Consider the following 19,318-nt stretch of genomic DNA (forward strand, 5'->3'; position numbering starts at 1 on the left):
ATCTGTCCTCATTTATCTTACCTGAGCCTGTGGGTTCTTTCTTCTCTCATGCTGAGAACATAAACATCTCAAGCCAGGGAGGCTTTGATAAGGCTGAACAGTTTCAGTTGAGGAGCTTTGAGGTCTTCCTGCTGGGTTCAGGTCACTGTATGATGCAGAGGGCTGTTGGAGATTTCATGGAGAATAAGATCAAACCCTGAGCAGGACCTCTGCTTCATTTCCACATCTGATAATACTTCCATTTTCCATTTCTATAGAGCTGTAAACAGAGGTCCTGATCTGAATAAGCCCCGGTTCACACTGGTTGACTAGGCATGAGACTTGTGACACAGAGTCGCAGGAAAAGTGAAAAAACATTCATTTAAATGGCAAATGTTTTATTCAATGTGACTCAAGTTGCAGTTTTTTTTCAAAGGTTCCTGCACTACTCTGATGTGACCTCAATGCAGCTTATGTCCCATAGACTCTAATATCACATTAAAGTCACAAGCAAGTCACACTCAAAATAACACAATAGGGTCGCAGCAGTATGAACCAAGGCTTAGACTCCTAATTAGACTCCTTGGACAAAAGTCAATTAAAAAATGGACTTTTGACAAGCTGACAAAAGTGGGCAACAGGGCCATGCATGGCTCAAATGTACACAACTTTCCAGTTTCAATGGTGACTAAGTGGTCATTACAATACACATTATTCAGGCCATGGTTCACTGTTGTCAACATCAGGAAACCCGCCCAGAGAAATAACATCACCAGAGTGTCTCCATGTAGAAAAGGAAGTGGCTGCAAATGCTCTGCAGGTGATCATTAGCACAAAGGTGCAACAAAGGATAAAAAAAAACATGAAAACAAGTAATTTATTAAAAATGAAACTGGCAACCATTTATGATACACATTGCTTAAGCACACTAAATGTCATTAAGTTGGGCTTTATAACCTTCCTAAAAATACTACAAGACTTTGGTACAAAAGGACATTTTTAACCACTGATAACTTAGCTGGTAACAGCATGCATGGTATTTCATTTACATGCACTCAGACATTTACATTACACCCTGGTATTCACATAGCCTGCTTGAATAACAATATATAAACTTCTTAGTATAGTCAACTGATGACTTTATCACCTTAGGCAGTGTCATTGTAGAAAAGAAGGTAGGGATTAGCATATGGAAGGTGAGGTTAATCCCTGTAATTTTTTACCTCCCCATCTATCTTCCTATGTTTACTTTGTTAAAGAACAATCCTATTCCATTATGGTTGGACATGACAGTTCCTTTCTCATATGGAGTGTCATTACTGGGACTGGAATTTGGATGCACTCTTCAGAAAATAACTATAATTTAAATTTCCCACTGACTGCTTGAGGATTACTTTCCCACATTCCCAAAAAGAGTGGAAATAAACCAAGTAAAGCAGTAATGTCATACAAATAAAAAGACCAGCTTTTTACAAAGTGACAAGATATTGTATTTCAGATGATACATTCTGGACATACCTACATTATATACAACATGCACATATGAAAGTTCCTGAGAACATTGTTTATGGGAAAATCTGTGCTGAGAGCCTGCCCTGCCATTGCTAACTTGGGAAGGTACAGGTACAGTGGTACAATGTGCACAGACTGAGATACACAGGTTCTGCAGAAGTAGAATAAGTAAAAGAAATGTCTCTTAATGCTGCAAGGGGCTGACCTCCTGTATGAATGAGTCCTTGGTTATACCTTGGCATATTTTAGGCAAATAAGTCATACATGTTTGAAAATGTCAGATGGCAATGGACTTGCTGAAACCTGGGAATTAGACTATGTCTACCCTTGCAGTGCCCCCTTCCCCCTGAACTGCAAGGATTAAATGTTCATTAAGTCTCCTTTGCCCTCCCTCTTTGCCTGGCCTGCCAGGCTGCAAGCTCAAATAAGGGTCTGTTACAGGGGCGGACTGACCATTCGAGCACTCGGGCACTGCCTGAGGGCCACGGGTCAGTAGGGGGCCCTATGAGATGCCCCTGGTACCTTTCATTGGCTTTTTCATAGGCTTTTTTGGGTGTGGGAGAGGACACAGGGGCCCCATGATCCCCTATTGCCCGGGGGCCCCATGAGTTGTCAGTCCGCCCCTGGTCTGGTATAAATTTTTGGTGGGAACCTTGATTTTTTTTTCATGAATTTAGCATGGATTTCCCCCGTAAGTCCATATTTGGAGGACTTATGCCTTTTTTTATATCGTGGGGTGCCCCTTAACTGCTTCCTGCCAGGCCTATTATAATATGATGGCCAGGCGGCAGCTCTCTCGCCCACCAGACACAGCGGATAACAGATCAGTGTACCGGGCCACTGCTGGTTGCACAGTACCATGTGATCGCTGTGACCATTCGCATTCATTGTGTACTATTGTGTTGTTTGTTGTGATTGGTCACTGTGATCACATGGTACAGAAAGGACCAATCACAGCCCATCAGTAACATGATTAGCTGTGGCCAATCACAGCTAATCACAACAATACACACTTGATGAAAGGATTCTTTCACCACAAATTGTTGCTGATAACAGTGATTATCACTGTTATAAACGATCATAGTGTGTAAAAAAAAAAAAAGAAATCTTAATCACCTCCCCAGAGTAGTACAGTGTTACTATGTTAACACTGTACTGCCCTGGTCACAGCATGTAAAAAAAAAGAAAAAAAAGAATTTTTTATGCTACTTCATTTTCCAAAACATTGTAAGAAAAAAAAAATGTCCCCTTCAGAAAACTCGCCATGAATCTTACAAAACACCTTGGGCTGTCTGCTTTCCAAAGAGGGGGGTATTTTTACTGTCCTGGCATTTTCAAACCTGACAAAATGAGGCCTTCAGTACATCAGGATTGATTGGTTTTCAAATATGTATATCCCACATATTGTCACCAGTCAGTTTCCCTGATTATAGCCACACCAGTCATATGATGACGCTGTACTGCACTGGTGACAGTATGTAAAAAAAAAAAAATTTTAGACTACTTAATTTTTCCAAAAATTGTGAGTACAAAATTACACTTTCAAAAAACTCGCCATGAATCTTACAAAATACCTTGGACTGTCTACTTTCCAAAAAGGGATCATTCGGGGGGTATTTTTACGGTCCTAGCTTTTTTGAACTTTATGAAATGAGGCCTTCAGTACATCAGAATTGATTGGTTTTCCAATATGCATATCCCATAGTTTATCATTTCTATAACTTTCCTACAGATAAAAAGTATACAGTAAATATAGCAGATTGCATTTTGACTGACATTCTGAATAAAGATTATTTATTTACAACATTTTATAACAGAAACAAAGAAAAACATTTTTTTTTAAGTTTTGGTCTTTTTTTGTTTTTTTTAGCAAGTAATAAAAAATCCAGTGGTAATCAAATACCACCAAAAGAAAAGCTCTATCTGTGTGAACAAGATGATAAATAATTCATTTGGGTTTAGTGTTGCATGACTGAGGGCAGGAAGGGGGTAAAAGTGTCTGGTATTGAAGTGGTTACAGTTCATAGTTGAAAGGCCTGGTAAGAATTATGGAGGGAACCCCCATGCCGTTTTTTCATTAAACTATCCCTGGCTCCTCAGTTTACTTAGTGCTTCCTAACCAGTAAATGAATGAGGTTGGGTGATGTCACTGGTTTCTAAGGATGCAGCTGATGCAGATAGGAAGAAGGAAGCTGCAATATACACTCACCAGCCACTTTATTAGGTACACCTTGCTAGTACCAAGAAAATATCCCCCACACCATTACACCACCACCAGCTGGAACTGTTGATACAAGGCAGGATGGATCAATGCTTTCATGTTGTTTATGCCAAATTCTGACCCAACCATCTGAATGTCGCAGCAACCAGTCTGCCCATTCTCTTCTGACCTCTGACTTCAACAAGACATTTTTGTCCATACAAATGCCACTTACTGGATATTTTCTCTTTTTCGGACCATACTCTGTAAACCCTAGAGATGGTTGTGTCTGAAAATACCAGGACATTAGCAGTTTGTTAAATACTCAGACCAGTTCATCTGGCACCAATACCATGTTCAAAGCCACTTTAATCCCCTTTCTTCTCCTTTCTGTTGCTTAGTTTAAGCTTCAGCAAGTTGTCTTCACCATGTCTAGATGCCTAAATGCATTGCGTTGCTGCCATGTGATTGGCTGATTAGCAATTTGTCTTACTAAGCAATTGAACAGGTGTACGTAATAAAGTGGTCGGTGAGTATATAGTAGTAGTTAAAAAAAACTGCTATATCCCTGCCAGCAGAACACAATGACTACTGCTAGCGGCTATAGCTGCATGCAGTAATCAAATGATAAAAATCCAACAGGCTGGCTGTACCCGAGCTGATAAATGGATCACCTTAGGTACAATCAGCCTGCCCATAGATGGGTCGAATCTTGGCCGGATCCTGCTGAACCAATTGAGATTGGATCTATCTATGGCCGGCTTTACTATCAGGATCAGCAGGTGAAAATAAAAGGAAAAAAAAACTCAATATGCAGGCACCATATCCTGCAGTAAAGAATCGTTTTGTTTTTGGGTTTAGATCCAACTCTGGGAAGTAGAAAAAAAATCTATCCTGGCAGTGGAGCTCCCACACACTGCAAGGGTTAAATGCCTGTTATGTCTAGGGGGTAGAGGACCAAGCGGTATTACTTATCCAAATCCATGGTCCAACTCTGGTGCTATCCTCTTCTACCTGAAGTTCCACTCTGTGGGGGTCCCTCAGTATCATCACATACAATGCGGAGCTATTAACCCTAGATTGTATGTGTCCAAATCCATGGTCCAACTCTCGTGCTATCCTCTTCTACCTGAAGTTCCACTCTGTGGGGGTCCCTCAGTATCATCACATACAATGCGGAGCTATTAACCCTAGATTGTATGTGTAGGAGGCAGGGGCAGACTGACCATTTGGAAACTCGAGCACTGTCTGAGGGCCCAGGGTCAGTAGGGGGCCCCATAAGATGCCCCTGGTACCTTTTTTATAGGCTTTTTTGAGTTTAGGCAAGGACACAGGGGCCCCATGATCCCCTATTGCCCGGGGGCCCCATGAGTTCTCAGTCCGCCCCTGGTAGGAGGCATGCGGCCACAGTCGGGAGCACCTTAGAGAGGAGACTTTGAAAGACTTGTCGCACAGCTGGAAGGATCCTGCTGGAGTAAAGAATAAGGCAGGTATTACACCTTATTCATGCACCCCCAGACTTAACAAACATTTACTCAAAAACAACCTCCTTCGCTCAAATGTGGTACTTAGAGTCTGATTGAATTTCCACTCTTCTGGCTTATGGGTATGACGCTAGTATGCCTTGCTACCCTCTTAGGACTGTGGGTGTCCCTTCATGCACAGAACTACAAAACAACAAAGACAGGACGCATCAGCCTAGCTCATTACCTTAAAATACTCTTTATTAATTAATAAAAGTAAATTCCATACTTACCAATTGAGTAAACAGACGTATCAAGACGTGACTGTTGCCAGATGAACAACTCATGACTTATAGAGGTACCCTTCAACGTCCAGTATGGCTTACAAGTTTTGAGGGGCAACCCCTCTTCCTCAGAGCCACTGCAAGGGTATTTTTTTTTGTTCTGCCCAAAGTTTGGTAAGCTGGGTGAACATTCTGTATGTAACAATGTCACTATCCTTTCTGGGAAGCATTAGCAGTACAGTGTTTTATTGTAGTCTTTGAGTTGATGTACACAACCTAGACCTCTATGTATGTTGCTTGTATATGTATGTGAGGCTGATTTAATAAAAAAAAAGTTGAGAATGGTTGCCAAAAAATTGTGTGAATAACTTAAATTATTCGATCATGTAAAAAAGCATCTGGACATGATTGGGTATTCAACATAAGCAGGGATCTGCTTTTCACATGACTTGATAATTAAAGTGAATATTCACACATTTTTAGTGAATTAGCACTACTGTAAAAACTGGTAAGCAGCAACTTCTACAACATTTATATATATGTCTTTTCCTCCTGTGCTGGATTTCACAGCCCTATAAGCCAGCCCAATTTTTATTATTCAAAGCTATTACTGTTTGTTTTTTTGTTTCTTTGTTTTTGTTTTGTGTTTTTTTTTAGCTATCAGTAGGAATAGCATTGTTGATTCATCCTAGATTGTAAACTCTAAGGAGCAGGGCCCTCTGTTTTCTCTTGTACCAAATAGTATTGTAACTGTAATGTCTACCTTCATTTTGTATAGCGCTGTGCAAACTGTTGGCATTATATAAAACTTGTATAATAATAATAATAATCATGTTTTGGTTTTACTAAATATTGGCACTAAGACCTGTCAGCCTATGCAGAATCAGACAATTCTGGAATCCAGGCAATCATAACCTGTATGATTTTTTTCTACAGAGTTGACATGCATGGATTCAGGAAGAAAAAAAAAAAAAAATATATATATATATATATATATATATATATATATATATATGTGTGTGTAAGTAATTTGCAGCTTGACCAATTTTAGTTTTCAAGCCAATTTGCTCATTGCTAGTTTCATTAGTCTAGTAATAATTATCAGCAATTAGAAACATCACTTTAATATATACTAAGCATAGTAAATCCCAATTGCAGGGTTTTTCCTATGTATTTGTTTTTGCACCTAATTGAAACTTAAACACATTAAAGGCTATAGAAGGTTCCCCTTCAGACAAGTCCTCCTAGGTGGTGCAGTCATCCATGCTCATAAATAAATACAGTTAACAGAAGTGTGAGCACAGGCACATAGTGTGTGAAATGTTGGGAAACAAGAAGAGTGATAAAAAGTTACCTTTATTGAAACTTTAAAAGCCAATTTTTTTTCCATCCTTTAAAAAAGTAATTTTCTACCTGGCTTGAATAGCTGGTGAGATGCACCTCTGCCATGCATGACTTGTGTGGCATGCCAGTTTGGGGAAAGGTACTACATGCCATTTTTCTGCAAACTCCAAGCTGCTTTTTTTTATTTTCTCTCACCCTCTCCCTGTGGATGGGCTAATTCGACCCAGAAGTGCAGTACAGACAAGGTTTGGCTTCCCCTTAGCACTTTTCTTTCCCCCTAGCACTGCCCACGTCCCATTGTAGTTTACTTGCACACTTAATCTTCGGCTCTCTTTTAAAAAGAGGAGGGGGTGTGCAGGGAGAGAGGGATAGGGGGAGGTTAAATACATGATCGGTGTAGTGAGGGGAGTCTGACAGAAGCAGCCAGTCCTAACAGTGTGCAGCCAGGGAGTAAGAGAGGCTAGGCACTATGCTACAGGGGGAGTCAGTTGATTTACAGTAACCTATATAAGGCACTCTGCCCCCCAATAAATGCACTTCTGCAGTCTGATGAGCTTCCCAGACTGATGGCTCTGTACAGACAGACCACCCTCTGATGCTAGTAGTCCTGCCTCTGGATGGTGCTCTTGGAAAAGTTTGGAGGTGAAGTGCTCCAGCACAGGACCCTGGTCATCTCCTGCCTTACCTGTGAGCTTCTTCTGCGGTGGAATCCCAGATGGCTGGATGTCTGATGGATCTTTTCCCTGAGTAGGACACTCTGCAAAGAGGAGGTGGCTGCTGGGTTGACCCTGTGGTTTTTTGGAAAGTGACAGATGATCCCAGGATTACCAGCACCACATGTCTGCCGGAGTTGGGTTTCTGGTGGCTTATCTTGGTCTCCTGGGATGTCCAAGAACTTAGGTTCCTCCACGCAATATGCTACCTGCATCCCAACCAGGGAGCCTGCCTGCTGACTCTGCCCCATCAGCTGTAAGGTACTCTACTGCCTATCTCACCATGCACAAACAGTCCTGTGTTGTTATCATCCTGTTTCACTAATTGCCCTGTCCACTTATCTCTGGAAGTCCTGGTGGATTGTGTTTGCTTTTTTGGATCGCTGGGAAGAGAAGAATTTGGAGGACACTGCACTCCCTACTAAAGAACTTAGGGGGGGAAATCATTACAAGGTTACTATGCAATTGCGACTGCTTTCTTTGTGTTTGATCATTGTGAACTTCTTGGAATACATTGAGAGTCAACACATCCCTAGAGGGAGGCGACATCGAAGAAGTAAGTGTCACTTGGTCAAGCATTCACCTGTTGTCCCTGTGGCTTGGGTGGCTATGGAGTCCTGGAGCTTCATTGCGCTGGGTGTCAATTTCAGCAGTCCTCCTAAGAAGTGCTAGGTGCACTTGTCCCTTTGGGGTGGGTTTTGCATAGAAACAGGTCAGCTTTGAAGTTTGGTTTCCACAGGCAACTACTTCACTTTAATTCCATATTTAAAAATGGAGTAATAGAAGGTTTAGGTGACCTCAGAAAGATCTAGCAATCCTGTTGGACTCATAGCAATGGTACCTAGCTAACTATTGTCAATCTGCATTCCTTTATAATATGTAATACAATTCTATATAGTCCTAGTGATAGATAGATAGATAGATAGATAGATAGATAGATAGATAGATAGATAGATAGATATAGATATATAGATATATATATTATATAAAACAGGAACTTCTGATCTCTGATGTGCAGGAGCACATGCTTTATGTTCCTTAATCGTGCTCATCTGAATGCTTTGTAGATGTCTATATTATTCCCATCAGTGGGGTTAGTACATAACATCCTTTCACTAATAGTTTAGTTGCAACTAGTATTCTTATATATCAGCTAGGGAGCCCTAATAAAATATGCTATAGAAATAAACCAAATCCATCTGACTACAGTAAAATAGTTATTTTCATTATTCTGTTTCTGCATTCCTATAAATAATTTACAGTCCCAGCCATTGGATAAATTAAATGGTATTATATAAAACAGGAAATTCTGATCTCTGGTGTTCAGGAGCACATGCTATATATTCTCTAATCATGCTCATCAGAATGCTTTGTAGATTATTATACTATATCCATCAGTTGGGTGAAGAAAGGAGTACATACAATTCTTTCAATACAGATTACATGAATAGTTTATCTGCAAATATTATTATATATCAGTTGCAGAGCCCTGCGGAAAGGTAGACAATCTTCTCCAGAGTTCACTTTCTAGAGTTCAATTTCTTTACAGTTCCTAATCAAATACATGTGAATATAGTAAAATAGTTCAGCAGAACTGGGCAAACGCAGCAGCTACTGCAGTCAGAAAGCCACAGGGTCAAAAAATTACCTTTTATTTGAAAGTCTGTACCCCTCTTATCAGATACATATGGAGCTTGTCTTGTTTTGAGTGAGCTGGTTAATAGGTGAAACATATACAGTTTCACCTTCTGACCGATGGATCAGTTCATTTAAACTCAGATTAAGCTCAAGACCACACCAGTGGTAGACACCCAGCCACCAGCCACTGAGCAATGGAGGCTGCTGTCTACTCCCTTCTATTAAAGCCTGTATATCCATTTCTGCCAGGTCCCCTATAAGCTTGCACCACCCAGTCCCCAATATGCCATGTTGCTGGTATTTAGAATGTTTGACTTTTGTCCCCCAGGCTCAGTTTATGCTAATAACCCACACTGATGGAGCACTATCAGCCAAGTCTTGTAGTGTCTCCAGAAGACAACAAAAGCATGGCATTGCATGAGTTATGTTTATTTGCTCAGCACATCTTGGTGATCAGTGGTAATTAGTTTGTAATTGGAACGTCTCTACTAGCTTGCAAATCCTATTACCAAGGAAATCCTTGCATCAGTGCCTCTGAGCCGGAGGATCCCATCCATACAAGATGTTTGCTGTTATCCCAACACAGACCCTGCTTCTAGATATCTGATTTACCTTCTTGAGTGCTCATTGACACGCCCCTTGGCTGCTGGAAAACAGATCTGGAGATTATTATTTAGTTACAATAAATGGTGATATTCCAGCATCAAAGATCTGGCAGTTGGCTACATGCAGATCTTTCTACCTGCCCCCCCCCCCCCCTATAGCTTTCAAAAGGAAGGACAAACAGATAAGCTTGGCTAGTAGAGGGTCATAAAATGCAATGCTGGTGACCAAGGCAGGCTCACCTAGTGATGTCATCCTCTGTGGTCCTGGAGAGGGCACATGTCAATCAGTTTGAGATGGTAGTAATAAATGTCAGGAAATTCCTGGCATTCCCCCTAAAAAGATTTGATACATATGTTTGTGATCCCCTTAGATGAATCCCTCTTTGTAGTGCCATGTTACCTGTCTCTCTCTAGCTAAATGAAAAAGGAAGGTCCATACATGTGTTATCCTGACTTGTTTGCTATCCTACCAGCAGCTCAGCAAGAGACCTCAGTGTGTTTCTACCAAAGTGCTTACAGATGGTATATGAAGGGTGGAAAGTGTCTGTATGAGAGAAGTGGTGCCCTCCAGCAAGCTAGAACAAACGTGTTTCTCTAAGTTCTTCCGAACTGATCAAATCTCCAGACTTTGTCTTATTAAGGGTATGTGGATGCAGTGTGCTGGGAATGATAGAGCTGTGTGTGGCTGGGAGATAAGTCTTGGAGGCTCATGTTATCAGCCCAACATCCTATAGAGATGATGAGGCTGATTTACTAAAGAAGTTTAGAATCTTCATACAATACATTTGCTTCCATTGTCTAATTATGCCAAAGAATATTTCCCTTATTTCATCTGCACATGATTGGATCATTGAAGTGTACCCAACACCCTATAGGGATGATGAGGCTGATGTACTAAAGGAGTTCAAAAAATTCATACAATACTTTAACTTCCATTGTCCAATTATGTAAAAAAAAAATCCCCATAATTTATTTAATCTGCACACGGATCATTAAAGTGGGCCCACCATCCTATATAAATGACAAGGCTGATTTACTAAAGGAGTCAATATCTTCACATGACTGGATCATTGCAGTGTGCTCAACATCCCATAGAGAATGCAAGGCTGAGTTACTAAAGGAGTTCAGAATTTTCACCAATACATTCGCTTCTGCTGTCCAATTATGCCAAAGAAATTTTCCCATATTTCATTTGCACATGATTGGATAATTGAAGTGTACCAACATCTTATAGGGATGGTGAGGCCGATGTTCTAAAGGAGTTAAAAACATTCATACAATACATTAACTTCCATTGTCCAATTATGTAAAAACAAAATCCCCTTAATTTATTTGATCTGCACACTGATCATTAAAGTGTGCCCAACATCCTGTAGAAATGTCAAGGCTGATTTGCTAGAGGAGTCAATATCTGCACAGGATTAGACCATTGAAATGTGCTCAACATCCCATAGAGATGGCAAAACTGATTTACTAAAGGAGCCAATATCTGCACATGATTGGATCATTGAAGTGTGCTCAACATCCCATAGAGATGGCGAGGCTGATTTACTAAAGGAGTCAATATCTGCACATGATTGGATAATTGAAGTGTGCTCAACATCCCATAGAGATGGCAAGGCTGATTTACTAAAGGAGTTCAGAATATTCACTTCCACTGTCCAATTATGCCAAAGAAAAAGTCCCTTATTTCATCTGCACATGATTGGATCATTGACGTGTACCCAACATCCTATAGGGATGATGAGGCTGATTTACTAAGGGAGTTAAAAAAAATTCATACAATGCATTCATTTTTATTGTCCAATTATGCAAACAAACAAAAAATCCCTTAACTTATTCAATCTGCACATGGATCACTAAAGTGTGTCTAACATCCTATAGAGATGGCAAGGCTAATTTACTAAAGGAGTCAAGAAACATTACAAAAAACTAATGCCAATCTTAACTTCCATTGTCCAATTATGTCAAAGAAAATGTCCCTTAACTTATTTTATGTGCACATGATTGGATCACTGAAGTGTGCCCAACAATCTAAAGAGATGGTGAGACTGATTTACTAAAGGAGTTAAGAAATATTACACAAAAAATGTGCAAATATTGACTTCTGTTGTCTAATCATGCAAAAAGCAGATTCCTGTAAATGTATTTAATCTGCACATGATTGGATAACTGGAGTGACTATTCACACAATATATTGTGCAAACATTCTCAACTCATTTAGTAAATCAGCTCAGGTGCTAGAGGTTATACTCTGCCGTCATGATCTGTCAAAATTCTAATACAAGAAATATCATTATATATACACAGCTAGAAAAAAAATTAGCCAACTTAAAAAAAGCACAAACGTAACATTGTATTTGTAAATTGTATCCATCAGATTAATCTTCATTATCAATTTTGCTGTTTATTCAGTACTTTCATCAGCTTCAGTAGACCAAATAGGCCGATTTACTGAAGGAGTTGAGAATCTTCACTCCAAAATTGTCTGAATTTTCACTTCAATTGTCCAATCACGTGAAAAGCACATTTCTGATCACTATAAATACCCAATTATGTGCAGACACTTTTTATTGGATTGGGTAAATGAATTAAATATTACCGTAATTTTGAGAAATGATTCTCATCTCCTTTAGTAAATCAACCCTATTGCCTTTAGCCATGTCTAGACTAAGAAGTTTTTTCCTCTGATTGCTTTGGATGTGTTTTGGTTTGAATCTCACCACATGTACAAATCAAAATATCTAAATGCAAAACTGTTTGTTTTGGATATAGTAAGGAAGGGTTAAAACCTCATGGAGTGTTTTTTTTTTTCACTATATGTGTCCCATTGAGGACATTTCCCTAGATTTCCTATATTGGAGATGAAACAGAAATTAGCAGGAAATCCCCTCTGGTTGTCACCAGAATAGGTGTCCCCATTGGAAGATATCTCTTGTTCCAGTGGCAATGTTTGGTAGGATAAATAGAGAGGGAAACCTCCCCAGCTGGGATACAGGCAGCAATAAATGCCTAACAGGGGTTCTGATCCTTTACTACTCAATCCAAAACAACATTTTTAAAAATTGCCTTTAGATACACTTTAATTTCTACGGGTGTGAGATTTAGCAATCGCTTTGTTATGACAATTCCCTTCTAGGAAAGTTTTGTAGTTGTAAGCAAACAAATCTGGAGCTGGGACTTTAGCATACTCCTAGCAAAGTCCCAGCAAAGGGACAGAAATGTGTCACCTTACAAATTGTCGCTTTCTCTGTTACAAAGTAGATGAACATTTCTGTAATGATACTTTGCGTTATGTAAACACATGATACACTGTGTAGTTATTTTGGATATAAAAATGTATAAAATATATTACAATTATTCAGGATTTATATAGTACCAACAGCTTACACAGCGCTTTGCAAAACAAAGGGAGACAGTACACTTAAAAAACAATTGAAGACAATAGAACTGGGAAAGCACAGTTTATGAGCGCTTCCAATAAATAAATAAATTTAAAAGAAAAATAAACCCAAATATATATATATATATAAGATAGTGCCTGCATAAAATCACTGTGGTGTTTTAATCCTTTGCAGTAACACTTTAATAAACACAGTGGCTTAATAGCACATCCGCCTGGCAGTACTCGGGTCATTGGTTCAAATCCCAACCAGGGCACCACCTGCCTGGAGTTTGCATGTTCTCCCTGCTCCTGTGTGGGTTTCCCCCGGGTACTTCAGCTTCCGCCCACAAACCAAAGACATGCTGGTGGGTTAATTGGCTCCTGTTAAAATTGGCCCTAGTATGTGCATGTATTAATGTGAGTTAGGGACCTTAGATTGTACGCCCCTTGAGGGTTAGGGACTGATGTTAATGTACAATATATATGTAAAGCGCTGGGTAAATTGACAGCACTATATAAGTACCTGTAATAAATCGATAACTGGGCAAGTAGGTGTTGCCAACATCCATCAGGCATCTTTTTTGCCGCCTGGCAATTTATTATCAATAATTAGCAATATGTAATTGTCCCTTATTGTCCACTTCAAATCTCATATATTTTTCAGGAGTGGGGTATTTATTTATCTGCTGGCGTGGGTGAATAAAGTAAGTGTTACTGCTCAAATAACATCACGTGTGCAGCGCATGGTGACTGTAATATATAGCAGCAATTGGCAGTTGTATTATTTTCATTTGCATAAACCAAAATGTTTAGCATTTTGACTTATTTTTCTCTTTCACTTAAATAAGCCTGATGTTTCTCTTTAAGTAACTGACAGTTAAAGGTAAATCTGAAATCCAAATTCGTTATTCCAATTCTCACTGTCATGTTATACAAGCAGAAAACATGTGATAATGTAGTGTGTAATAGTGGAAAATATTGCAGGAGCACTCTGCTACTGTCCTTATCACTGTGACCATATATATGATGGAACAGAAGTCACAACCATCAATTCTGGGTCTTTTAGCGCCCTCTAGTGAATGATTGTGGGAATGTCAGGTACCATGAATTCTGCATTGCAAGGTGGTGTGACTTTTCCACTCGACCTCATTAATATTGTTACAAGCACCCATCTCACTTGTTAAAGTGTGAAGCTTTGACACTCACAGTTCACCTCTGTAATTCAATTGCTTGGATGTAATTCAAATGCTTGGAATACTTTTTTGGCTTCTTTAAATATCTTCATAAATAGAAAGCTACTTGGTACAAATAAAAAAACATTATCAGCAAGATTTACCAGTAGCAAAGAGCACACCTGCAAGTCAGTGTGGAAAGTGAGCAAATTTGTATGTTTTTGTCTAATGCAATAGATATTTGACATATTACACATACAAGCAGCACTTTAGCCCAGTGCACTTTGCACTTGTAAATAAGGTAGTGATGAAGTGTATGGCAGGGTAAAATAACACTTGAAAAAATAATTAGTACATTGTTCTAAAATAAGTACACTTAACCAGGTTTTATAAATGATGCTAGCACAGAAAAATACTTATTGATCTACTAGAAATACAGTGTGCTACTAACTCTCTATTGGGCAGGCAACACAGCAGTATTCATTTACTAAAGGTAAAATGGGCTGCTCACTTGGCAAAGGAATTTGCACTTTGCACGGTCCTTTTTCTATAGCTTAATGAATGTGTTAAAAAATTGCATTGCAAAGAATATCATATTGTATGCAAGTACAGCTTTTAAAAATCGTATTTTTGATTGTACATGATTTGATGATGGAAGTGAACAGAGATTCATCTTATTCACTAGGCTAAGGGTAAATTCCCTTCCAAAGTGCAACTTTGCTTGCAGAGTTTCCCAGAAAAGCACTGCTGCTACCTGGATATTTATTTATTTCAGGTACTTATATAGTGCTGTCATTTTACACAGTGCTTTACATATATATTGTACATTCATATCAGTCCCTGCCCTCAAGGGGTGTATAATCTAAGGTCCCTAACTTACATTCATACATACACATATTAGGGCCAATTTAGACAGGAGCCAATTAACCTACCAGCATGTCTTTGGAGTGTGGGAAGAAACCCACACAGGCACAGGGAGAACATGCAAACTCAATGCAGGTAGTGCCGTGGTTGGGATGTGAACCAATGACTAGTACTGCCAGGTAGAAGTGTAAACCATTTAGCCACTGTGCTGCCTGAAAGGGTTGATTTACAAAAACTGGAGAGTGCAAAATCTGGTGTAGTTCTGCACAGAAACCAATCAGCTTCCAGGTTTTATTGTCAAAGCCTAATTGAACAAGCTGAAGTTAGAAGCTGATTGGCTACCATGCACAGCTGCACCGTATTTTCAAGCCATATGAGTATGCCCACACAATATGTGAAGAGAAAGGACTTTTGGGAGCAGTTCTGGAGGGAGCGGGGGGTTGACAGGTACATACAACAGAACAGAGTTTCTAGTACTTGCCCCTGCAAAAAAAAAAAAATTCACAAAAATGGTTTGGGGATACATTTTAGTAATCTGATAATACCCTTTAACCCCCCTTGCGATATTCCCGAGTGTAGCTCGGGGTTAACTATCAGTACCAAAAGCGGTAACCCTGAGCTACACTCGGGATTACACTGCAGCGGTGCTCTGTGATTCCCTCCAGCACTTACCTTGTCCTGCGCTCCCGCATTGTCCCCCCTGCAGCGTCCCCAGCCATCTCCTCCGGCCGATGCCGGCATCTGTCTTCTGGGTTCCAGTCCCTGCAACATCAGGACGTACGGGGTACGGAACCAGCGGGAAATTTAAAAATGTTAAAAATTGACATTCACTAAATACACTAAAATCACATAGTATAACATTACTGTATCAAACCATTTCACATACATTTTGTCCCTGCCTGGAAACTGAGAAATGGCATCCAAAAAGCATCCCTTTAGGTCAAAAGCAGTTTTAGACCTTCTAGAAAACAACAATAGTAAATTAGAACTACTTGCAGAATTGAGTGATAATGATTCGTGGGGAAATTTGTCATCAGACACTGAAAACGATTCTGCGACTAAGCTCAGTGATGTGCGAACTTGGTGCTATATTTCAATGTTTTTGGTTTGATTATATTATTAAATAAAATTTATTATTATATTATTATTTTTTATGATTATTTATTATATTATAATTTATGATTTTGCGTTTCAAATTGTAACATACCCGTGATGTTTACTAGACTCTTGTTCGGACAGATTTCAGTGAGTTATTCCTAAAAATTACAGGCCTACAATAAAAAAACAAGATATTTCCATGCAAGTAAAATGTACCTCTTTGAGCACAGAAATATTGACATAATCAGACCGCTAGGGAGGTTAAGAAACCTTAGGTGACTATCCATGGTCCTTTGTGTCTTGATTATGGCATCACTGAAATTGTTCTAAAATGTTCAATGCACAAGTTTGTTTATAAGTGTCAATTTACTGCAAGATCACCAGAGTAGTGACTATATATCAAAGAACTGGATATTTAATATTAAAACATTTTTACAGGTCTGTTGAAAAAAATATAGGTTATATAGCATGTGGGTGTAGTTTGAGAGTATTTTTTAAAACCTTCCAAGCATAAGTGTTGGGTACAACAGACATCATATCTTAATCACTGTGTCACAAGTCAATATCACTTCTCCACATGCCAGAGTCATACTATCGAATTATATAAATTCATATTCACACATAGAATATAGACAGATAGATATATTATTATTATTAATTATTATTATTAGGATTATTATTTATTAAAAGTATTTATATAGTGCTATCAATTTGCATTACATATATTGTACATTCACATCAGTCCCTGCCTTTGAGGAGCTTACAATCTAAGTTTACTCTAGCCTAAAGCTAATGGAGGCTACGCGCTGCTACAGTCACATTATTTCCTGCACTTGAGGATTTTACAATCTAAGGTTATTATAATGCAGCTTACCAATTCTTAGATGTGATGGCTATATCAGTTTTCTCTTTTCGGCTTTCTTTCTTCTATTTTCATCTGGTGATCCAGCCAGCAAGTCTGTTGTTTTTTAGAAGCACAAGCTCTCCAGCAGAATGTGTCAGTTTACATGGATGAGACAGACCATTTAACACTAGCAGGGGTAAATACAATGATCAGCTTTTATTTATTCATATAAAACCTTTATCCCAAAAGGGAAAAAAACTGTTTGCTGTAATTGATTATAAAGTGTGAACTGGAGTTTGGCTTCAATTCTTTATTGTATTTAAATCTGCTAGTACATTTAATTCCCCCTCCCCCCAGACAGACAATGATGATGTCTGCTGTGCCTCCTGTGCTCATTCCTCCAGAGTTGTGTCTAACTAATACAGGTGTGTTACTGGGTGAAAACAGAGGGAAAAAAGACAAAGAAAAGAAAACTGATTCAGCCACCACATCTAATGACTGGTAAGCTGCAATATGTAAAATGTTTTGTTTTGGGTTTAATACTGCTTTCATATAAGACTGTGTGCTGCATATGGGCTGCCTGAGCAAAGAAAATACGAGTTCAGTTACACAAAAACTACAACCAATTCACAGTAAATGTATTAAATAATTAAAGTTGAATTCAAGCTAAAGCCTAACTAGTTTTAAAAATGCTCCCCCCCCCTCAGCCAACACCTATACTAACTAACTTGTGTAAGAAAGATCTACATTCGTTCCTATTTTCAGTCTGCTCTGGTCCGGTCACATGACCCTTGTGACAGCTAGTGGCAGCTGCAGGAGAATGGAGAGAGTGTCCAGCAATGACTAGGAAAGCTCATAAATTCCCATGGTTCAGCCATTGTCAATGGTCACTCCTTTCCCCTGCAGCTAAAGCAGATCCCACGACCTGACCAGAGCGGGCTGAAAACAGGCTAGTTAGTATTCGAGCAGCCCTGTGGCTAAGTGGTCAGGACCTTCACCTAGCATCACAAGGGTTGTCAATTTGAATCCCAACCACTACACTAGCTGCATGTAGGTCGCATGTTCTCCCTGTGCCTGTGTGAGTTTCTTCGGGGTACTTCGGTTTCCTCCCACACTCCAAAGGCATGCTGGTAGGTGAATTGGCTCCTGTCTAAATTGGCCCTAGTATGTTTATGTATGAATGTAAGTTAGGGACCTTAGATTGTAAGCTCCTTGTGAGTTAGGGACTGATGTGAATGCACAATATATGTAAAGCGTTGTGTAAATTGATGGTGCTATAACAATACCTTTACCGTGCTATAGCTGAATGACAGCTACAGCGCAGTTGTTCAGTTCTGGAAGCGAATCATACGATGTCCTCCCAGAATGCGCTCCCAGCAGCGCACACATGGCGCTCTCTGTGATCACCTGTGTCCTTTGGACACAGTTGATCACATGACATGGTAAAGGGCCAATCACAGCAGCCTTTTACCACGTGATTAGCTGTGTCCAATCACAGCTGATCACCATGTAAATACTTTTGCTAGTTATCAGCAGTACTTTCCTCATGCTGTCACAGCAAGAAGTACTGTGAGAGAAGACAGCTACAGTGATAATCAGGGCACTAATTGTCAGTAACCTGATTATCAGTGCAGCCCCAAAAGTGCCCAACAGTGCTGCCCATCAGTGCCCATGAGTGCTGCCAAACTGTGACCAGCAGTGCTGCCATTCTGTGCCTGTCAGTGCTGCCATTCTGTGCCCATAAGTGCTGCCAGCCAGTGCCGCCCATCAGTGCTGCCAGTTAGTGCCACCTATCAGTGCCCTTCAGTGCTACCTAGTAGTGCCCATTAATGCTACCTATCCGTGCCCATCATTGCCACCTATCAGTGCCTCTCTGTGCCGCATATCAGTGCAGCCTCATCAGTGCCTCCACACCAATGCCCAGCAGTGCTGCCTCATTAGTGCCATCTCATCAGTGAAGCATATCAATGTCCATTAGTGCTACCTATCAGTGCCACCTCATCAATGCCCATCATTGCTGCCTATCAGTGCCCATCAGTGCTGCCTAGCAGTGCCTATCAGTGCACACTCATTAGCGCACATCAGTGAAGGAGAAGAATTACCTGTTTGCAAAGAATAATAGAAACAAAGAAAAAATATTTTTTTCCAAAATTACAGGGCTTTTTTGGTTTGTTTAGCGATTGGTGATTAAATACCACAAAAAGAAAGCTTTATTTG

General features: G+C 39.7%; 1 protein-coding gene across 1 annotated transcript in view; it reads left to right on the top strand.

Annotated features, from left to right (window-relative positions):
* Window positions 1-7,204: 7,204 nt before the first annotated feature.
* The window catches only part of RSPO3 (R-spondin 3), a 122,680-nt gene continuing 110,566 nt past the window's right edge, over window positions 7,205-19,318 (top strand). The window contains exon 1 of the mRNA XM_089686452.1: window positions 7,205-8,051. Coding sequence (XP_089542578.1) covers window positions 7,955-8,051 — 97 coding nt within the window. The 5' untranslated portion in view covers window positions 7,205-7,954. The remainder of the gene's footprint in view (window positions 8,052-19,318) is intronic.

This window comes from Staurois parvus, unplaced genomic scaffold (genome assembly GCF_062004578.1).
Source record: "Staurois parvus isolate SC_StPar_1 unplaced genomic scaffold, SC_StPar_1.0 ptg000397l, whole genome shotgun sequence".
In the NCBI taxonomy this organism is placed as follows: domain Eukaryota; kingdom Metazoa; phylum Chordata; class Amphibia; order Anura; family Ranidae; genus Staurois; species Staurois parvus.